This window comes from Fusarium odoratissimum (genome assembly GCF_000260195.1).
Source record: "Fusarium odoratissimum NRRL 54006 unplaced genomic scaffold supercont1.2, whole genome shotgun sequence".
NCBI lineage: Eukaryota > Fungi > Ascomycota > Sordariomycetes > Hypocreales > Nectriaceae > Fusarium > Fusarium odoratissimum.
The window spans coordinates 1681927-1702356 of NW_022158688.1; the positions used below are offsets into that span (position 1 = coordinate 1681927).

At 50.0% G+C, this 20430-nt stretch overlaps 6 protein-coding genes across 11 annotated transcripts; 2 read left to right on the forward strand and 4 right to left on the reverse strand.

The window, feature by feature from the left end:
- Positions 1 to 638: 638 nt before the first annotated feature.
- Positions 639 to 2747, forward strand: FOIG_02198 (glucosamine-6-phosphate deaminase). Of its 3 annotated transcripts, XM_031199393.1 has the most exons (4): positions 639 to 813; positions 889 to 1192; positions 1238 to 1816; positions 1864 to 2739. In XM_031199393.1, exons 2-4 carry the CDS (start codon positions 1013 to 1015, stop codon positions 2383 to 2385), a joined length of 1281 nt encoding a protein of 426 aa, XP_031071430.1. In that variant the 5' UTR covers positions 639 to 813; positions 889 to 1012; the 3' UTR covers positions 2386 to 2739. The 3 variants fall into 3 exon arrangements, with proteins under 3 accessions (XP_031071430.1, XP_031071429.1, XP_031071431.1); XM_031199392.1 differs by having other exon boundaries at positions 639 to 1192; positions 1864 to 2747; XM_031199394.1 differs by having other exon boundaries at positions 695 to 1816.
- On the reverse strand, positions 695 to 5130 carry FOIG_02199 (acid phosphatase). 2 transcript variants are annotated; one of them, XM_031199395.1, is made up of 4 exons: positions 4690 to 5130; positions 3676 to 4618; positions 3237 to 3622; positions 695 to 3182 (listed from the first exon to the last, which is right to left on the reverse strand). In XM_031199395.1, the coding sequence occupies exons 1-4, from the start codon at positions 4830 to 4832 to the stop codon at positions 3065 to 3067; spliced, it is 1590 nt and encodes a 529-aa protein (XP_031071432.1). In that variant the 5' UTR covers positions 4833 to 5130; the 3' UTR covers positions 695 to 3064. The 2 variants fall into 2 exon arrangements, with proteins under 2 accessions (XP_031071432.1, XP_031071433.1); XM_031199396.1 differs by having other exon boundaries at positions 3237 to 4618.
- Positions 5131 to 5431: 301 nt separating this feature from the next.
- On the reverse strand, positions 5432 to 7580 carry FOIG_02200 (N-acetylglucosamine-6-phosphate deacetylase). Of its 3 annotated transcripts, XM_031199397.1 has the most exons (3): positions 6673 to 7580; positions 5950 to 6620; positions 5433 to 5902 (listed from the first exon to the last, which is right to left on the reverse strand). In XM_031199397.1, exons 1-3 carry the CDS (start codon positions 7051 to 7053, stop codon positions 5620 to 5622), a joined length of 1335 nt encoding a protein of 444 aa, XP_031071434.1. In that variant the 5' UTR covers positions 7054 to 7580; the 3' UTR covers positions 5433 to 5619. The 3 variants fall into 3 exon arrangements, with proteins under 3 accessions (XP_031071436.1, XP_031071434.1, XP_031071435.1); XM_031199399.1 differs by having other exon boundaries at positions 5432 to 6620; positions 6673 to 7199; XM_031199398.1 differs by having other exon boundaries at positions 5447 to 5902; positions 5950 to 7199.
- Positions 7481 to 11041, forward strand: FOIG_02201 (beta-N-acetylhexosaminidase; the record flags this gene model as incomplete). Its single annotated transcript, XM_031199400.1, has 5 exons — positions 7481 to 7990; positions 8157 to 8275; positions 8329 to 9609; positions 9659 to 10887; positions 10934 to 11041. The coding sequence occupies exons 1-5, from the start codon at positions 7764 to 7766 to the stop codon at positions 11039 to 11041; spliced, it is 2964 nt and encodes a 987-aa protein (XP_031071437.1). The 5' UTR covers positions 7481 to 7763.
- Positions 11042 to 11105: 64 nt separating this feature from the next.
- Positions 11106 to 16903, reverse strand: FOIG_02202 (uncharacterized protein). Its single transcript, XM_031199401.1, has 2 exons — positions 14713 to 16903; positions 11106 to 14663 (listed from the first exon to the last, which is right to left on the reverse strand). Exons 1-2 carry the CDS (start codon positions 15583 to 15585, stop codon positions 12585 to 12587), a joined length of 2952 nt encoding a protein of 983 aa, XP_031071438.1. The 5' UTR covers positions 15586 to 16903; the 3' UTR covers positions 11106 to 12584.
- A 61-nt stretch (positions 16904 to 16964) lies between these two features.
- On the reverse strand, positions 16965 to 20414 carry FOIG_02203 (uncharacterized protein). Its single transcript, XM_031199402.1, has one exon. It carries the CDS (start codon positions 19230 to 19232, stop codon positions 17715 to 17717), a length of 1518 nt encoding a protein of 505 aa, XP_031071439.1. The 5' UTR covers positions 19233 to 20414; the 3' UTR covers positions 16965 to 17714.
- Positions 20415 to 20430: the final 16 nt, after the last annotated feature.

The following is a 20430-nucleotide window of genomic DNA, read 5'->3' on the forward strand; positions in this document are numbered from 1 at the left end:
AAGAGGAGGCTTATTTGTGGTCGTCTCAACAATCTCCATTAGTTCAGAGGGTTCATCTGATTTTACATGTTACTTCAAACTTGTTTTTGTTACACAGACATCGCCAAGGAACGTAATTTGAAACAATCTGCCCTTCTTCGGCGCGTCTACCACTAACTATCCTGGACCCCTGCATTGAAGTGACCTTGCCATGAACATGAACAAGAACAAGAACAAAACCCTGGAACCAATCCTGTCATCAACTAGTGCGCTTACACGGCTTCAATTCTTGATCATCTTGAGGGTGGTGACCTCGGTTTCATTGCTGAGGCGGAGACTTCACGTAACGACAAAGTTTCAGAAGTATCCAATACGAGCAAAAGAACTCTATCATGCTTCCACCTCCCATAAAGAGAAATCAGGATTCCGAGACCTATGTACCATGGATCTGATAACATCCCTCCAACGCTACCTTACATCGGAGCTAATGCCGGCTACTGTATATCACTGACTATATCCGTCTTTGCCCCGTAGAAACAAGGAAGCTTGGCTTTGGCCAATGGAAGCAGAAGCAACCTTGACAACACTACCTACCTTACCTATCATGAGCAATACAGTGCGGCTTTTCAAACAGTGTCAAACTTCATAGTAAACGTTTCATTCCCTCCACCATGAATCACTGCACCTATCGTGACTTGCTATCCAACCTTACATTGCCCACTGACCGAGGTCGCCCTCCCCACGCTGCATCATGAATGGCAGTGGGAGAGCGGAAAGGAAAGTGGCGTCCTTATCTAGTGGCTTCTATCATGATGCAACGGGTCCCCATGGATGGCAAGTGACTCTCTCTTGGTAGTGACTTGTACGCCTTTGATAAGTTCTCTTCATAAGCAACTGACTCCTCGAAAGTGTAATCATATTTCTTCAAACCCCAACACACTCAAGAACTCCTACCAAAAGTACATTACTTGATAACTTCATTTCTAAGCCCAACACTTATAACATCACCCACTACCAATAACACAACCACACCATGCGGCTCATCATCCGTGACGACGAGACTGAGGCATGCAAGTATGTCGCCAATTACGTCGTGGAGCGCATCAATGCCTTCCAACCCACACCCGAGCATCCCTTTATCCTCGGCCTCCCTACAGGCTCTAGCCCGATCGGAGTGTATGATATGCTAGTACGCAAGTACAAGGCTGGCGAAGTATGTCGCATCACCTCATCCTAGGGCAGCATCTAACCATAGCAGGTCTCGTTCGAGAATGTAGTCACCTTCAACATGGACGAGTACGTCGGTCTTCCTCGAGACGACCCAAACTCCTACCACTCCTTTATGTGGAAGCACTTCTTCTCTCATGTCAACATTCATCCTTCCAATGTCCACATACTTAATGGCAATGCTGCCAGCCCGGAAGCCGAATGTGATGCATACGAGGAAGCTATCAAGGCAGCTGGTGGTATTGATCTCTTCTTGGCCGGTATTGGTGAAGACGGGCACATCGCTTTCAACGAACCCGGATCTAGCCTTGCCAGTCGTACCCGAGTCAAGACATTAGCATACGACACCATTCTTTCCAACTCGCGCTTCTTTGACAACGATGTAAGCCGGGTGCCAAGAATGGCTTTGACTGTGGGCGTCCAAACTGTCCTTGAAGCAAGAGAGGTTGTTGTCATTATCCTGGGAGCCCGCAAGGCGCTTGCATTGCAGAAATGCGTCGAACAAGGCGTCAACCACATGTGGTCGCTGTCATGCCTTCAGCTCCACCCTCATCCCATGATTGTCGTCGATGAGGACGCCACATTGGAACTTCAGGTCAAGACAGTGAAGGTAAGCAACTCTTCCTCCCATAATGAGACTCCGCTAACGAAGGACAGTACTTCAAGAGCATCGAGAAAGTTGCTCGCGAGCAGGGATTCGAGCAGATTCTTCCCTCCAAAGTACGAACTGGCAATGTTGCTATCCCTGAAACCAAGATTCAGAGAGCTCAGAGTCCTGCGATTATCGCTCCGGAGCCGATTGCTTCACACCTCTTGCGAGCGACACCTGCGGGTGACTACTCTATGAGAACCCCTTCGCCCGATTTGTTCCCCGACCGAATGGCATCGCGTATTCCGGAACCGAACCTGAACCGCAGACTTACGCCCAACCTCGAAGTTCAGACCGACGTCCCAAAGACGAAAGTTGAGATGATCGATAGCGCCGTCGCCATGTCTCCAGACGCTCCTGTCGCGAACTTGCTTCAACCGATGACCGCAAACATTAAGACAATGCGATCACCGTCGCCAGACCTAGTTCCCGACCGTATGGCCTCGCGCATTCCTGAGCCAGATCTAAACCGCAGGTTGACTCCCAACCCCGAACTTCAGAAGAAAATGAACACCGTCGGGGCGCACTAAACGTGATAGGTGGATATATTGGGATAGGAGGAGTAGAATAGAAATGGAGATCAGGAAGGTCTTGTTCAGTCGCTACAGGGTTGGCTCAGGAACAAAATTATCAGACTGTATCAGTATGACTACAACAATAGCATCTTTAGCCCCGTATTCGATTAAGGCGTTTAAATCAGGTTAGAGATAGAACAAAAATACCACTGGTGGCTTTTAGATAGGTTGTGTGTTAGAGTTTATGGGTGTTGCGTGTATCGTCTTTTGGCGTGGAGGCGTTTGGGGGAAAAGGGTCATTTCTTGAAAATCGATTGTCATCTAGGACGACTGGAAGATACACAGGTGTTCAATACAACCCATTGCCCCTTGTAACTTGAAAACTCAGTCTGTGTATAGATTCATTCTCAAGCAACATGAGCATGATTCAACAACATATGCTGTGTTTTGTGATACCGACTTTGCAATGACCAATTGTCGCATTAAAATTCTCGGGTATCGATGCAAACCATCTCATGCCCTCAATGATGAGTTAACCGTCCACCTAATGTGTATATACTTGCTCACAATGTGCTATAATCCCAAACAGACTCCCCTTTACCAGAATGCCCGTACAAAAGCTTAGATATATAATATACAGGAAATCGGCTTTCCAACAATTCGTAACTCATCAGTTTCAACCACCTGTTGTGTCTCAGTCAGAGGCAAAGTACCGCTTAGCCTTGCTCTTGAGCTGTTGTGCTTTCATCTCTGGTGGCATGATAGTGTGATGGACCACGTGAGGCCGATAAACAGCATCGACAGGCGGCATCCTGGTCGAGGTTAGTAACGTGAAAGTGGAGAGATCCAACAAAGTGGTAACGTACCAATCATCCACAGTCAGTGGAAAGTATTCGTACAAGGGATCGGCCCCCTCATCTGCAGGACTGTTTTCCCTGTTCGCCCCTGCGGTGGTGTAGCCTTTGCCAGAATTGGGACTGTGCAGCTCAGCACTGGAGCGGTTCGGACTTCTCTCGTCCTCTGATAGCGATAGATTGATCGGCAGAGAAGCATTCTGACGTGGGATTGAATTTTTGTTATTGTGGGAATTTGTCGCCTTAGCAGAGTTGTTTGGATCGCTGGACCAAGCTGGTATCGGGGGTCTAGTCATTGTTGGCGATAAGGCGACTCGTTTTGCCGGATGTGGACTTGCAACGGGTTGAGGACTGGGTAGTGGATGGGTCATTGACCCAGGTGTTGCCCAGTCGTTCGGCTGCTTATCTGTCAGTTCTGTCCTTTATGTGCATGGACTGATTTGTGTCTTACCTGGAGATTTCCAGCAGGAGGGAATCTTTGGGTGAAGTTCGTCGAATTCTCCCGTTCAAGTTTAAGCGTTGGGTGATCCACATTTGACGTCGATGTGCTTCTCCTCTCAAATCTCTTGTCGCCTGTAAGAGGAACATCCTTCCTGCTATCGAAGTTTCTAGGACTCCGGCCACGAACAATGACTGGGCCAGATTTGATCTCCGATATTTTTATGAGTTCACCTGCCTGTGTCTTTCCCAGCAGGGTGATCTGGACCACGTAGTGCTGTTGCAAGCCCTTTCTTCTGCCGTTGTTGGCAGTAGCATGCTTGAACTGAAGCCGTTTCCAAGATATAGGCAGAGAAACACGATGTGCGTCGATCTCCTGGCCTGTCGTTATATCCAGTGTGATAGTAGGCGGTGCTGAAACGCCTTTTGAGTCATCACCTCCCTGGGGATTGGCGTTTTTCCAGGGGATCGATATTATTTCTGTAGCCTTTCCTTCGATGGATTCGATGGCTGCAATAGTCGCTACTAACTCGAATATTTGAATGTGCTGCCCTTGTTCATTCACAATATTCCTGATTCCGCGAGGGAGAGTGATCTGCCCCGAACACTGCCAGAGGTTGCGGCGATAACACGTCAATTCCATCGGGCGTCCGGTTGATTCTCCCCCAAAGACATCCTCGGCAACGAAGAACATGCCATACAATTCAGCCGTCATGCCGGCTTCAACAAATTGGTTGTTCTCGTTGACAATGGTAGCATTGGAAATGGGAACAGAGAACCCAAGAAGTTTATTATCGGGCTCCTGGGGAGATGATTCCTCGTGCAAGGCATCTTGATTCGGCGGAGGATCGAATTGTTGTCGAGTCGAGTATGAGAAGGGATCTTCAAAGGTCGAGGAAAAGGCATCCAAGTCGTACGAGGTGCCGAAAGGTAGAGTCTGCAGTGCAGCTCCATCACTGTAGATGTTAGCTTGACTAGCTCCCTAGCCAAAGTTGCGCGCGCGTTGCAAGTGCGCTGCAGTGCTTACAGAAGTGATTCATCAAATGTCATATCCTGGTCGAACACGTCCATATTTATACTCTGAGAGTGAGCAGGACCGAAGTTCATCGCCATCGCTTCGCTGGAAGAGGCGCCAGTTGGCAGCCCCGATATTGAGTTGTAGGTTGACATGGCATTGTTCAGTTGAGAAGAGCCGTCAAAGTCCCATTGGCGCGGCGGGGGATACAGCGACACAACGTGATCGCGCAACTATGTGCAACGATGCAAAGGGATGAGAAATAGCTGGCGACACCGGCGATGACGGGTTGTTTTCCCGGTAGAGCGCCGAGTGTTTGGAGCGATGAGTAAACAGAGCCGAAAGAGTAGATAAGACAGGTTAAAGGTCGAGCAGAGCGAGGTAGAGATAGTCAGGTAGTATGAGGAGAGGCGGAGGCGGAGGCGGAGAGAGTGTGGAGGGCTTGGGCTGCCGACCTCCAGCTAACTCTACGGGCTCCGGCTACTGTAGGTAGGTTTGTGGAGAGACCCACTGGGCTGGCCAACCCTTTACTGTTCCCAGCGATAGGCTCTGATAGTTGATTGGCATTCGCTTCAACAATTGGCCGAGACAGAGCTTCATGTGAAGACTCGAGGCCCCGCGGGCATTGTCATCTGCTAAAAGGGAGCGCTATAAGAGGAAGCTTTAAGAGTTGTTCTTAGCGTTGTTTGCCATTTCGGCATCTTCCAGGAGGTTTTTATTAACCCATCAACGTCAATTAAAATGAAGCACAACGTTTGCAGCGTTTGCAGTAATCTTTTATTTATCAATGCTTGCTTCATGCCCAATGCTTCCAGCTAATGCTCCCTGGGTCTTTGCCTTTCTAATAATAATGTTCTTTTAAATCTAGTTTCTGTTTCATGCAGCATACCTATTCTTATCATGAGGACGGGAACCAACAGCAACGCCAAGCCAACCAAACTCTCACATCAACTTGCTCTCCTTGGCAGAGTCAGACACCCTCTCACCAAACTTCCACACTTCGTCCAGCACGAGAACTTCATTCGTTCCCCTGACCTCGCCCTGTCTTTCGTATCCGTCTGACAAAATCACCAGATCTGCGTCAGCCCCCGATTCTAGTGAACCCTTGACTCCCTGTAAGCCAAGCATGGCTGCGGGTGTTGATGTGACCGCTCCAAGGGCCTGGGGAATACTAGCCCCAGTCCACTGTCTGAAATTATTGACACACTCGAGGAGAGTGATTGAGCTGATGAGAGTTAGATACAAGGCTCCGTAGGGTAGATCAGTACGTACCTCCCAGCAATCGTGTCAGAGTTCTCGAGGAGCAATTTAGAACCTTGCTTGACAATGTTGCATGTGTATTCTCCGTTTGTCCACGGATAGGCCCCATCCGGGAGACCAACAAGATGCATAGCATCCGTGACCAGGATAAAGCCATCAGGATGAGCGCTGTAGGCGATTTTGATAGTCGTAGGATGCAAATGAATGCCATCTGAGATGATGCCAAAGTAAGGTCGTGGCAGACTCTCAGCCTTGCCCAAAACTCCAAAGACACCTGGGTTTCTGTGATGCAATGGGCGCATGGCATTGAAGAGGTGTGTAATCATTGTAGCACCCTTACTGACAGCTTGCGATGTCTCTTCGTATGTTGCCTCGGTGTGGCCAACGGAATATATGATTCCTCTTGATGTGATCTCTGGGATTAGGTTCATCATCTGTCCGCGTTCCGGCGCTGCTGTAATCATCTTGATCGGCATTGGCGCGCCATCGGAGCGAGGTGTTATATTCTCACGACCATAACATTGCTCAATATCCTCTATCGATTCAGCTTGTGTGAGGACATCGACATTGTGAACTCCATTCTTGGTGGGACTCAAGAACGGACCCTCGCAATGCGCACCGAGTGACTCGGCGCCGTGAGCCGGGATCCGCAGTTCCCCAGACGGGCCAAGATACGGGAGGGCCTGGCAGGCGTTAGCTTCATGTACGATTGCCCCACCAAAAAGGAAGGCGTACCTTTTGGTATAATTCAGGCCGTTGACTGGTGATGGTTGGGATGTATGATGTGACCCCTGTCTTGACCAGTAGCCGATTGATCTTTTGGATGTTTTTGCCATATTCGGACATGTCATCCAGTAAGGTTGAGAAGTTGAAGCCAAAGGCACCGTTGAGCTGGCACTCGATCAGACCTGGTGCAATGATGCGTCCACCAAGATCAAGAGTATTGTCAGGCATGTTGCGGCCGCCATAGAATGAAGCCTGGCTATCGATGATCTTGCCAGTAATGGAGCTGACCCAAAGGTCCTCCCAGACCAAGTCGTTGCCCTTCAGCAACCGACAGTTGGTGAACTTAGTGAGGCCATTCTTGGGTAGGGTCGGCGAGACGGCGATAGGCATATTGAAGATGGGTTGGGGGAGTCTGTGATGAAGAATTAGATATCTCAAAGTGGGTTGTGTTAATGCTCTCTATCTTGAGTTGAAAGTCCCTAAGGACAATGAATCATATAAAATGAAAGGCGAGTCGTGGTATACTAGTATTTTCCAGAGTCCATCCTCGGAAGTCTAAAGCCCTATCAAGCCGCCAACAACGGCCACGTTTTTTTTCAGATAGCATGGAAAAAGCCATTTCGTCATTACGATTCAGTAACCGTGCCATCTGGTCCCAAGCAGACGGTGCCATCGTTGAAGCCGTGATAATGAGACTGTGTGGGGATTTTTTGGTCTGAACATGGTATGGTTCCCTTTTGCTATGTTGCTGTGCATATTGACAGCCAGAGACCAGGGTGCAGTGGAATACAAAGACCATGCCATCCGTCCATTTTTGCCTCAGAAGTAATGTTCATCCTTACCTGGTTCAATCTCTCGCGTCGCAACACAACGTGAAACGGACCTCTTTGTTGCCGACCATTTGTTGCTGTTGTTCCATGTAACGTTAACTCATGGGGCGTAACCCATCAAACCGCCTGCCATAAGAAACAGCCAACGAAACAGGACGACCCCACTTCCCTATCGCCCAACAGCTGGCTCTTTCCACAACTGGCCAATCAATATACACCAATCACATCAGCCGAGGTTTAGGCGGTCGGCAACACTCCACCTCCACTCCAATGGCCCCTCCTCCTGCTGGGTCAACGTCTAGCTCATCCTCTCGAGAAGGCTACCGCAGTGTCAATGCATCTCATCGTTACCTCAAGCACGCGGGGCCATCAAGGGGTGAGCCAGAACCACAGCAGAAGAGATCAAAGTACCATGTGACGAGGCATCGACGCCGCCCAACCATCATGGCCCATACAGACAATAGTGACCTGGATCCAGCATGGCAAGATCTCGACCGGTACGTACCCACTCACCTCACCTCACTTCCTGTCAGTCCCGTCGAGTCGCGTCTCCCGGACGGCGCGGGATGTCAAGGGCCGTCTCTCCACTCTTCGGCTCCGAATCTCGGAGAATTTCATTCATTCACTCACTCGACATCATGATGCTAACTGGCTGTTCGGTAGTGCCATTGGGCAGATCCTGATTATGGGCTGGGATGGCACTGAAGTTACCCCCCAGATCAGGAGCCTCATTGAGGATCATCACCTGGGTTCCATTATACTTACAGCCAAGAACCTTAAATGTGAGCTCTACTTCCAGACACGTGTCTTGCTTCATTACTCTAACATTGCCAAGCTGCTCAGCAAACAGCAGAGCTGGTCCAGGAATTACAGACCATTGCTAAAAATGCTGGTCATTTACAGCCTCTTCTCATCGCCCTCGATCAGGAGAATGGAGGAGTAAACAGTCTTTTTGACGAAGACTACGTATGCCAATTTCCCAGTGCCATGGGCGTTGCAGCTACTGGTCGAGCCGACCTAGCATATGAAGTGACAAAGGCTACTGCTACTGAGATCTCGGCATGCGGTGTCAACCTCATGCTAGGACCCGTCCTTGATGTATTGAATAATGCTCGCTACCAGCCTTTGGGAGTGCGTGCTACCGGAGACGACCCCCAAGAAGTATCACAATATGGCCTGGCGGCTCTACGAGGAATTCGAGATGCTGGAATTGCTTCATGTGGAAAGCATTTCCCATCGTACGGAAATCTGAACTTTCTGGGCTCAAACCTAGATGTGCCCATTATCACTCAAACACTAGAGGAACTCAGCATCAGCGCTCTGGTTCCATTCCGAAATGCCGTTGCCTCGGGAAAATTAGATGCTATGTTCATTGGAGGCTGCGGCATATCCAATCCGTCCATGAATGTGAGTCATGCTTGTCTTTCAGATCAAGTTGTGGATGAGCTCCTACGCGATGAGCTTGGATTCAACGGGGTCGCAATCTCAGAGTGCTTGGAGATGGAGGCTCTCAGTCATGAACTTGGTGTCCAGAATGGTGTTATCATGGCCGTCGAAGCAGGCTGTGACCTTGTCCTCCTCTGCCGTGCCTATGACGTCCAACTTGAAGCTATCAAAGGCCTGAAGCTCGGTTATGAAAATGGCATTGTGACGAAGGAGCGAATTTTTACCTCTCTGAGAAGGGTACTTAACCTAAAATCGACCTGTACCTCTTGGGAGAAGGCGTTGAACCCTCCAGGCATTTCTTTGCTTTCTCAACTTCATCCATCTCATCTTGCTCTATCACTCCAAGCCTACGATGATTCCATCACAATCATTCGAGATAAGGAGAAACTTATCCCACTCACAGCCTCAATGCATCCTGGAGAGGAGCTCCTCTTGTTGACCCCCTTAGTCAAGCCGCTGCCTGCATCGTCACTCACCAAAAAGTTACTGGCAGCCAAAGACAGCCAGAATCAGGCAGAAGGACAACATGAGATGTGGGCGCATAATGGTCGTGACCGAAGCGCGATATTGAGTGGAGAGGGTGTCTTCCGGGAATTTGGCAAATCTCTCGCTCGAGCTCGTAATGAAAAGTTACTTCACACAAGCTATACGGCTAATGGAGTTCGTCCAGGTAACACTCTTATTCTTCAGTAGATGAAATTCATTCTGACCAGATTTAGTTCACGAAAACCTGATCCACAGAGCATCTTGTATCATTATTGTCACGGCTGATGCCAATCGAAACCTTTATCAAGCTGGTTTCACTAAGCACGTTGATATGATGTGCTCTATGCTTCGAACCAGGGGTCAAAAAAAGCAACTGATTGTAGTGGCAGTCAGCTCTCCGTATGATTTTGCAATGGATAAATCCATTGGCACATACCTCTGCACCTTCGACTTCACCGAGAACGCTCTCCATGCTCTTGCAAGGACACTAGTTGGAGAAATTGCACCCCTTGGGACGCTCCCCGGTACACTGCGCAAGAGCAAGAAGGTTCTCAAGTCCAGACAGCACTGGCTGGTAGAAGAATACAGTGCAAAACGTGACGCATCTGCTTTGAACGACCTACTTCGAGCTGTTCACCGAGCAAGCGCACCAGACCTGCAGTTTCTACGCACAACAACTGCTGCTTCCTTTCAGCTCAATAATGCCAATATTGCCGAATCACATTTTGTGGTTAGGAATAGCAGCACCAACGCGTTGTACGGCTTTGCTGCTACTTACTTTGTTCACGGTGTTGGTATCCTTGGGGGTGTCTTTGTCGAGCCCACCAAACGGGATGTATCGATCGGAAGGTCGCTTCATCGACGGGCGCTTAGAAGTCTCGTGCAGCGACGAGGAATTAAGCAAGTCCAGATAGGGTCAGCGTTTCCCGGAGTTTTCCTGGGCATTCCCAATGATGTCGAGGTCAACACAATCAAAGAGTGGTTTGCGAACAGTGGCTGGGATGTCCAGTTTCCACGACGCGTATCAAACATGATTTTACGGGATGTGACAAGCTGGTCTGCCCCAGAAGGGTTGTCCCAGAGCATACAGAGAGCCGGTATCAGCTTTGACCTGATTCATGATTTGGACAACGCGGATGGTGTTCTCAGCCATGTCCGTAACAACGCAAACCCCGAGGTATTAGAACTGTACCGTCATGCGCTGTCAGAATCGAAGTTGAGTGGGATTGTCCGGGCCAAGGACGCGACAGGTACCTTGTTGGGCACAATCATTGTTTCCAAGCAGCGCAGTCCATTGGAAACTCATATTCCCTCATTGGTATCACGCTCTGAGGACATCGGCGGCATCATTGCTCCAGTTGTACCTCCTGGACCACAAACAACTCTCGTCTTGCAAGGTTTGACGCTCATGGGCATTCGTCAGGCCAGGAGTCACAAAGCTACAAAAGTGGTCCTTGGTTGGGTAAGTCAGCCATCCTCCCCAATGTTCAATGTCGCTAACAAATCAGGTTGTGGATGATGGTACTGAGTCCCTCACAGCGATGGGCTTTGAGACACTCCAAGAGTTCGAGGAAATCACAAACTCCCCAGAGAATGTAATTATCCCTCACTTCTAAAGCCACAACAGCTACTGACAAACAACAGTTTTCCAACATAGTATAAATAAGGGAACACAATGGATGTGTTATCACGAATCTACCGGGAAATTTATGATTAGCGAATGAAGTGCATGCTGCCTTGAATAATATGCGTTAGAAGCTTTGCTACATCCTAGGTCATGCCTCATTATTCTACACTTCGATGATATTCTCCCACGCTGTCTCCCAGTTCTTGCATCGAGTCTTTGAAGGAAGACTTCTTGGTGTTGGCAGTGAAGTCGCCAGTATCAACGTAACACTCCATCCCAGTCAGAAAGCTAAGTCCCTCTTTCGGCAAGGGGTTTTGGACTTGGTCATAATCTACTATAAAACGGTCTCAAATTTCCCTGTACTCGAATGTCACGCACGGCCTGATGCCCTAGCGATGAACATTAGGCAGAAGATATTGCGAGGCTCCCCGGGAAAGCTATTCTTGTTCTTGAGTGTCAGTAGAACCATGTGAATTTGGTAAATCAAATGATTGGATCTCTTACTAAAGATAGGTTGGTAACTTCTGGCATGGTTTGTCAAATCATCCAAACACTTGAAGTGGTATCAAGCTTGTCCAGTGCTTGTCGGGCATCGATCGCCAAGTCAATATTCATGCTCTTGGTTGGTATTGTCCAGCCATTCGAATTCAACCAATATCAGGGCATTAGGAGACTTGGCAAATTGCTCGGTGTCGTCGTGCTGAATAGGGTCTCCGGGTGTTCATCCTAGGATGCCCACTGTTGTAGTTTACCGTCAGAATACTCACAGTTGGACCGGCGATAAGCATTCTTCGTCCTCCTGGCCGGTAACATCGCTGGAGTCTTCATATCGTGCACTTACCCTTGAATGTGAGGCTCAGCTCAGTGTCCTCAGGTCGCTCGAGATCATATGTGTCTTCAGAACTCTCGTTTGTAGGACTGCTCTCAATCCGAGTCAAGGTCCCTTTGATTTCTAGAATTTGCAAGTTCCATCTTAGTCAAAGTCTCCTCCCCTCCCTATGAAGAAGCATGATGAGCCTACGTCAGCTTTGGTTTAAGGCCCTTCAAGACTCATACTATTGTATCTTCTGCGGATACCCAATCTTGAGATCGCTTTGAACTCCTCGGTTAAACAATTCTGACGGCTCACCACGCCACCCAGCAGCAAATATCACGACACACGATAGCAGGGAATTAAGCCATAATAATGTACTTTGAATGAGAATAAGGAAAAATATCTTTGTTTGTCGAAACACTTCAACACACTTCCGCATATGCTGAGTCCATCAGAAAGTCCGTTAAAAATAATATGTCCTTCGCCATGTATTGTTTGATTGTCCTTTTACCCGTTGCCAAGTTAAAACTCCGTGAATAATAAGCACCGGGATTTCCCACCAATCTAATAACCGTTTTCGTACAGATAGTCATCTCGGAAGAGCAACAAGCAGAATAGATCGTGAAGAGGTGATCGAAGTGGAGTGGCGGAAAAGTGTATCGGTGTGTATGTCGCTTATAAAAGTGAAAAGTAAAAGGGAAAAGTTGCTCCTGGTCGTCTAACATCCGTCATCTTCACATTCATCAAGGCTTCCGTAGCCGGTATCCGAATCAATTCCCACCACGCTCTTGTTGATGGCCAGGCACCGGCTAACGACCTTCTCTCGTACATCAGAAGCAACGCCACACTTCTCCCCGGGAGATCCGCCCATCCATAGACGAAGACCACCAGATAGTCGCTCAAGAGAGGCCTGGAAGGTCTCAGCTGCTGCTTTGTGCTCGTAGAGCTCCTCCATCAACTCGAGGGTTGCGGTGCATCCAAGAAGAGACATCTGCAGGGCGTTGCCACGGGTCATGATTGACTCAATCATACGGAGTCCTTGGTGGGTGCTTCCGGGAGTGCATTCGACGCGTCGGAGGTGAGCGATGGCCATGGCGCATCGTAGGGCAAGTCGGAGATCGGGAGTAGAAGCCTGGAAGCTTGAGTCAACGACACAAATGGAAGAGCTCAGGAGAGCATCGACCTTTTCGTTGCCCATTGATTGTAAGGCAGAGGCGATGTTAGCGCCGCGTGCCTTATCAACGAGAACTGCTCGTGCCACGATAGCCCGAGCCTGTGCGGTTGACCCCAAGGGTGCAGCCTTGATGGTGAGTTCGATATCTTCTACCTTAGTGCTGAGCATTTCTTCGTCCTTTTCCAATGTGGCGACCAAAGTTCGGTGTAGGAATTGGGTCGACCACCAGGCAGCAACAGCATCAAGGGGAGACCCAATAGCGGTGTCATCAACAACAGAATCCATGCTATCCATAGGGGTCACAACGTTGTAATCAGTATCGGTATTGAAAGCCAGGTTGTGCGCTCGCTGAATAACATCGTCGTTGAGCACTTCATCGCAGTCTTGTTCAACTAACAGAGCGAGATGTTCGGGCAAATCGTCATGCTGCTCGGAGGACTGGCGGTGAAGTTGAGTAAGGAGACGATTCAGCTGACGGGCCTCGTTCCACTTGCTACGAGCAAGTTTGGCAGCGACGATGTTGATTGCCCCAAGTTGAAGTCGGTTCTGGCTCAGGTCCCAGAGAAGAACGCGAATATGGAGGGCCTTGAGCATGAGCCTAGCAGGAGTGTCGGGGAGAGTGCCGGAAGCGAGGAGTGTGAGAATAAGACGGCTCTTGTTGATCTCAACGTCGCCGCCAGCCAACTGCGAGTCGAGGGCAATGCTCCAGGCCTGGACACGAGCGGTTTCCTGCTCCTGAGTCAACCCGGTGATTGCTTGATAACCATGAACTCCAATTGCATTTCGGAGGCTGAGCTTGAGAGTCTTCAAGATGAGAGCTGCCGCCTCGAGGAAGAAATTGTGACGAGGGACCCATACGGTCTGGATAGCGGTAAGCCAAGCTTGTCGGCGGACATGAATTGGTGAAGCGAGCGATGGCGCTGCCTGAAGGACCCCGACTTGTGGTTTCTTCGACTTTTGTGGAGCTTGTGTGAATAGTGAAGGAACAAACACCCAAAGGAATGTTCCAAGTAGGAGAATAATTCGAAGTGAAGTATGTAGATGATAGCCTCCGACGGTCAAGTCAAGGCCGCTCGCTGCACTCTTCAGAAGCTGAATAGGCATAGCGAACAAACCACGACCTTCAGGCTTCTCATTGCTGACTTCATCCTCACGCATCGCCTCCAGAATCATGAGACCGGCAAGTGAGCCGACCATCAATTTACCAAAGTAAGGGCCGGCATTGTTCCACCGACCTTGCTGCATTTGCTGTTGCTGTTGAAGCTGCTGCTGTCGAATGAGCGCGGGATTTCCACCGCGAAACTGTTGTTGGGGTACAGGATATGGTTGGCCAGAAGCCATTTGTTGCGTAATGATTCTCTTCATATCATCGGGAACTTGAATCATTCCTCCTGGTTGCGCGTTGCCGTCCTGTGACGGGCCTCCGACAAACTGCTGCGCATCCTGTGCATATTGGATTGGCGTAGGTGGTTGCTGAAGAGGGCTGATGGCGCCATTCATCGCCCCGGCCATGAAAAGCTTTTCGAAGGCGGCAATTCGGGCTTGCATAGCACCATTTTCGTCGAGTAGCCGATTGTTACGCTTCTCGAGATGTCGGATATATTCAGTCGCCTTGCTCAAAACCTATCCAGTGATTAGCGTGAGTTATATCGCTAGAAAGAGCACAGCGCACTGTAGCCTTGTTCAGCTTATGAGCTGGGGTCAGACCATGGAGTTCCTCGCGATCTTCAGTCGTGTCTTCACCTCGCGCGCTCTTCGACATGATGCGAAGACTGGGAACGCTATCTCTCAAAGCGGCGATCTTGTCATTCAGATTGGTTCGATATCGCTTCTCAATCATGTTATGGGCGGTCTTCTTCACTGGTTGATCGCCATCCTCTTCCTCTTCCTCTTCGTCCTCAGGGTCGGCGGAAGACTTGCGCTTTCGCGATGCTTTCGAAGATCCATCGGCGGGATCCGGTGACGAAAAAACACCCCTTCTGAGTTCGCCATTTGCTGAGTCCGGGCTAGAGGCGCTCTTCGGTGAGTGGTATTGGAGATGTGGCGGCATGGCGATGTTGCGCAGCTTCTCCTGCAGAGCAGGAGTCAGATGGCTGATAAGGGCTGGCTGAAGTACGGTGTTGTCGTTGAAACTAGCCTGTCGCAGGGAAGGATTTGAAGCGGCGTAGATTGATTCGGGGCTGAGAGTGGTTGCCGGAAGGCCGTCGATGCCGGTAGAGATGGGAAGCTGTTGAAGGTTCTGCTGATCCTGACCGAAAGCGAGATTCCAAGGAGAAGGTTGATAGCTGGTTTGAGCAGGAGGTGCGGTGCTGCTAGAGGGGTCGTACGAGTCGTAAGGGGGCGTGCCGGTGAACTGCCATGCAGCGTCGTAGTATTGTTGCTGGGTCTGGGGACGGGAGGAATCGTTGGGCAGGGAGGTTGAGGAGGGGTCGGATTTCACGACCGAGCCATCATCGACGAAACCACCTAGATTCGGATCTTGAAGGCCATAGAGGCTGTTGGTAGAATCATGGTCGGCCATGTCGGAGAAGCGGGAGCCGGGCATGATGGGGATAGGCCAGCACCATGCAATGCAGTTGCGATGGCCTGATTGAGAGACCCAGTGCTTGGGGTGACCCCGAAGGAGTCGCCGTGGTCGAGCGAGGCCTTTCGGGAAGACGAGGGCCTTTGGCCGACGATACTAAGAGCAAGGGTCGATGTTGTCTGTCCAGTTGGGTTGAATTGGCCTCTATTCCCGGCGTGGCCTGTTCAATTGAGTCTCTCGGCCGAGGAGTGGACTTGACCGCGATGGCCTCACCTACTGGCTATGGCTCCAGCTACAGTGGCAGCTACAGCTACAGGCTGTGCTGAGGGTCAGCCTGCAATAGTCGACAGGCCTGTAGCCTCTGCTAAGGCGATCAATCGGTGGATAAGATAGAGAGGTTCGGTGGTGAGGGCGTGCTGCAACCACAGAATGAATCGATGGTTGTCTCAATGACTCTCTGATCGAATGATTGAACGGGTGTTGCCGAACGGTTGACGGGTGAGAAAGGGCAGTACAGGGGTTCTACAACAAGGGAAGAGAAGCGCAGTCTCGCGATTATGGTTCGACTGGCAACGAGTAGCAGGTAAAATTGCTGATGGAAGAATAAGCGATTTGAGCGATGATTCGGAGACGAGCGATGGATGCAAGGAATTCAGTTTGAGAGGAGGGTAGAAAATCGTACGATGGAACCCGGATATCAGCCCAGTGACGCCTAGTCAAGTCCGCGCTTGGCCAAGCTCGTTTTTTGTAGAAGGACTGGAGTGATGAGTTCAGGGGATCCACTAGCATTTGAGTGTTTTTCTCTAAATACAGTGCAGAACGTCGATGACTTTTGGTGGCGTACTCACTAAGCCCAGCAACTGGCACGGGATGAGTCTCCAGGCGAGGGGGGCGTTACGGCTTGGACCGTACAGTATTGGCGATCTGAGAAATACGGTCCACTTTAGTTAGAGGTTTACCCCTCTCGCATTCGGATCTAAGGCGCATTCCGCACTGTGCACACAATCACAAATCTAGTAACCCGTCAAGCACAAGCCAACTTTGATTGATCAAATTGGAATGGGAGACCCTCGAGTACGCCCAGGAGTTCAATTCTGTTGAAAAGCTCGGCTCAAGGAGCAGAGAATATCCTCATGATCGAGTCGTAATAGATGAGATCTCAGTCACTTTTGTCAAAATCTCCCCCCTAAAATACACTGTTGAAAGACAAAACATAAACCGTGGTGCTACTTGAGTTGTCTCGGGTTAGCCACGCGAGTCTCAGTCTCGCGTCCCGTGGTTCACAGGAACTCAATTATTACATTCCAGCCGGCAAAGGCCAGACCCAAGCGACGGTTACTCGGGAGCATTTGAGTATCACGTATCCAATTAAATGACTTTATAACGGTCGCCAAGACGAGTGCATTGTGAAGAATCCGAAACAACCTGGATATCAATCCCTCGAATCTGTCATGTCCCGTCTGGTGCAACCCTCTCAGGTACTGTGCGACGGATAGCTACATACAGATACCGAACTATTGACGCCCTGCCAATCCGCGTTGAACGGAAGATCAGTTCGGGTTACACAACGCAGGCTATTCTTGCATGTCTTGGACTCAGCTTTCAGCTCCTGAGCCACTATCCTCGCTTCCCAGATGGTCCCCGCCGCCACCAAATGATCCTGATCTCAATATTAAATCCTCCTCCTAACTATCCCCAATCCATCCCGATGATCAAACGATCAACCTTGCGTTACCCTCTAGTTTTAACGCTTGTTGCTTTTTAAGTATCATCACATGCATCTTGTTAATTGTTCCGATTGGCGATTCAAGATCTTGAGATCGTAGAGTTGATACTAGATATTAGCGCCTGCGTAACATTAGATGGAAAACACCGCGTCTGTTGTGTGACGCTACAGGTTCGAAAACAACGTAAACTCATAAAGTAAGTCGATTTGGTAGAAACAAATGATATACAGGTGAATATTTTATGCAAATAGCAATGTTCTGGTCCTTGCGGCCGTTACTACATCCCCGCAAGCCCATGGGCCAGCTCTAACCAAATACTGTAAACCCCAACTAAGAAGACCCCTATGTCTTGATATCAACGACATCAAAGGAAACAATGCAATGTAGGCCCCTTTAAATAATCATAAACTCCAATCATTTCGTTTACCAAACGTCATCCGAACTCTGAACCATCTCCAATGTCGGTGTCTTAGGTACCATGCGTTTCATTCTCTTCCGATCCTCCCTGGTTACAAGCGAAGGTGTCACAGGCATGCATGGCGTGAAGGGCTGATAAGGCGAATAAGGCACTGCACCAGCTGTATGCGGAGTCATTGCTCCGCTTGGTGATAGTGGTCCTTTCCTCTCGAACACAGTCTGTTTGGTAGTCTGCGCAATGGTATTTGGTGAAACCATGGCAGGCTCGTAGGCACGCAATGGCAGAGAACCACCAGTTCGCACAGCTGAAGGTGCGTTGGCACGGTGGAATGTCTGGCCAGGCTTGGGTGACGCGGGAAGAGACGGGAACCTTGAACCGGGCTTGGGAGACGATGGCAGGCCGACCAGTGGTGCTTGAGAGTGTTCCGAAGTTGCTGACTCAGGATCACGCTCGCTGGGTGCATGCGATACGGTACGGGCGTGGCCAGGATAAGGAAGTTGACTTCCGATACGTTCATCGATGCTCAAAACACTCTCGGGCGAGATGTCCGGGGTCGGAAGCGACGCATGGGTCTTTGGCGGCAGGGCCGGTGAACCATACGGGACCTGATTAGTAGGGACCGGAGGAGGAGCAGCCGGAGCATAATGCCGGGGAGGAATCGCGCTCATCTCCTGTCCTTCATAGCGAGGAAATTCACCCGATTGAGGGGTCATGAGAGGCGATGAGATGCTCATGCCCTTCATCTGCTTCTTCTTTGGTGATCGTAGCGCTGAGAGAAATGAGGAGGTCCTTGACTGGCTCTTCTCCTCGCGAGAAGCAGAAAGGTTGAGTGTTGCTGGCTTGCTCCTCTCCTTCTTCGATGGCGAGGATGTCGAAGATTTCAGAGAGAGTACGGAAGCCGAGGCTGAAGGGCGTGGTTGGTGGTGAGCAGTGGGAGGAAGAGGAACATCGTAAACAACTCCTCGCTTCTTTGCATCCTCATGCTCCAGGACATGCTTGTACATGTCTTCAAGCTGAGATTGAGCCATGAGTCTGTCTACTGCCACAACACGGGGATCGACAAAAGGATTAGTTCCGGGGGCTCCAATACTTGAAGCCGGCGATGGATAGATGTATGGATTTCCTTCGTGCGAGTCCTGGAAGCTCGGTTTGACAAATTCGGTGTCCGTGATGATATTCAGAGATGTAGGTACAGCTGTTGGAGGAAAGTCGGGACTGACGATATCTTTCCGGACTTCAAAGTCGACCTCGTCAAGTCCAGCTGCAATATGTTCGCGTCGCTTCTTTGATAGGGCAAGCAGTGTTATGGCGACCAGCACCAATGATACAGCGTATGCTCCGATTATACCACCAATCTGGGCTGGCAGATAGGTTGTGTCAATTGGTCCTCCTGGTAAAGGCTTATCTGTGTCCCGGGCTTGGAGTATCGAAGATAGAACAGGCTCAGGCTGAGCTGTTGTAATGAGTGACAGAGGCAGAAGTAGACCGAGTTGTAGTGAGTAGCGAGCACCCTCGAGAAGCATCGTGGGAAACGAGGTCAAGGCGAGACACTTATTCTTTATGGAGGAGCCAGCTTGTGCGATGTGACCTCCTGAACACGATGAGACGAAACACTAGAGAAGAACATCATGCACGGAAGAGGGAACTTGCGGTCTCAACGGGGTATATAGCGGGCTGGGTCATGATCGTCTATCACTCTGCGTTAGCCGCTGAGCTATCCAGGGCTGGACGCTGAGTCGCTGAGCAGACAACGCCAGTCAACTGGCGGTCGTCGAATAGCGGCCGAATGCATGAGAATACGTCTGAGAATAGCTCGATACCCTTGGTGATGGCAACAGAGTGGTTGCAGGCGATATGTGAGGGCCCAAGTGTGACGAGGCCATCTCCGAGCTGTGGTTGGATGGCTAACCGCTGAGCGATATAGTGTGCCATTGTCTGATTGGCCAATAGCTCTCACTACCAACCACCAATACCCACATCCATAACCTATCGCTGGCTCTGGAATCCTAGATGCCGGGATGCACTGCAATGTTTTCTCGCTTTAAGCTTCTCTGTGGTTGTCTCGTTTCTGCCGTTGAAGGGTCCCAAGCGGGGCGGGGCGATCCTTGCTTTTCGCCGTCACAAGAGAGGTCTTGTCCGACTCACACGTTCCTGGATCTGCGGGGTCAAACCAACAACCATTGACCCGGCGATTGGTGACGATACTCTTCAATCACTCAACTAACGGCATAGACGATGTAGTCTAGTCAGTGGGGGGCACTTTGAGGCCCAATTGTGTGTGTTGCCTGCATCATCCAGGCTGTCGGGCCCTGAACCATGTGGAATTTCCCACTCTTCCTCTCATCATGTGATGTGCCAAAGTCTTCGAATGGGATGCTCGTCTTCGTGTGACGTTAGGTAGCTCGGCATTGCTAGTGATGTTCGTGTCGATCCCCTCGAATAGAAAGACCTGTCACGGCGCCTATTGTGTAAAGTCGCACTACTATCGCACGACTATAGCTTCATGCTACCCTGCACAAGTGACTTTGGTGATATGGTTGGTGATTGCTGACTGGAGACGTGACAATCATAATTCAGGACCATGTTGGGTTTTGTTACAGATGTAAAACAGGCGCTATGCGGTGAGCATCTGTGCAGGGGAATTGGGCGGTTCATATCAGCTATGCAATCATAGATGCGTCCCTGACTGTTAAACAGACTGCAATGTTTCACAGCACCCAT

What these genes read in the sequence shown, in the direction of transcription:
- FOIG_02199 (XM_031199395.1), bottom strand. Translation starts at nt 4,832, where the DNA reads ATGTCAACCTACAACTCAATATCGGGGCTGCCAACTGGCGCCTCTTCC. An exon ending in CTCCTGCTGGAAATCTCCAG is followed by an intron (nt 3,623 to 3,675) that starts GTAAGACACAAA and finishes ACAGATAAGCAG; the next exon opens with CCGAACGACTGGGCAACACC. An exon ending in CCACTGACTGTGGATGATTG is followed by an intron (nt 3,183 to 3,236) that starts GTACGTTACCAC and finishes AACCTCGACCAG; the next exon opens with GATGCCGCCTGTCGATGCTG.
- FOIG_02200 (XM_031199397.1), bottom strand. Translation starts at nt 7,053, where the DNA reads ATGCCTATCGCCGTCTCGCCGACCCTACCCAAGAATGGCCTCACTAAG. An exon ending in GGCCTGAATTATACCAAAAG is followed by an intron (nt 6,621 to 6,672) that starts GTACGCCTTCCT and finishes AACGCCTGCCAG; the next exon opens with GCCCTCCCGTATCTTGGCCC. An exon ending in TCTGACACGATTGCTGGGAG is followed by an intron (nt 5,903 to 5,949) that starts GTACGTACTGAT and finishes AACTCTCATCAG; the next exon opens with CTCAATCACTCTCCTCGAGT.
- FOIG_02198 (XM_031199392.1), top strand. Translation starts at nt 1,013, where the DNA reads ATGCGGCTCATCATCCGTGACGACGAGACTGAGGCATGCAAGTATGTC. An exon ending in GCAAGTACAAGGCTGGCGAA is followed by an intron (nt 1,193 to 1,237) that starts GTATGTCGCATC and finishes TAACCATAGCAG; the next exon opens with GTCTCGTTCGAGAATGTAGT. An exon ending in TTCAGGTCAAGACAGTGAAG is followed by an intron (nt 1,817 to 1,863) that starts GTAAGCAACTCT and finishes AACGAAGGACAG; the next exon opens with TACTTCAAGAGCATCGAGAA.
- FOIG_02202 (XM_031199401.1), bottom strand. Translation starts at nt 15,585, where the DNA reads ATGCCCGGCTCCCGCTTCTCCGACATGGCCGACCATGATTCTACCAAC. An exon ending in ATAAGCTGAACAAGGCTACA is followed by an intron (nt 14,664 to 14,712) that starts GTGCGCTGTGCT and finishes ATCACTGGATAG; the next exon opens with GTTTTGAGCAAGGCGACTGA.
- FOIG_02203 (XM_031199402.1), bottom strand. Translation starts at nt 19,232, where the DNA reads ATGCTTCTCGAGGGTGCTCGCTACTCACTACAACTCGGTCTACTTCTG.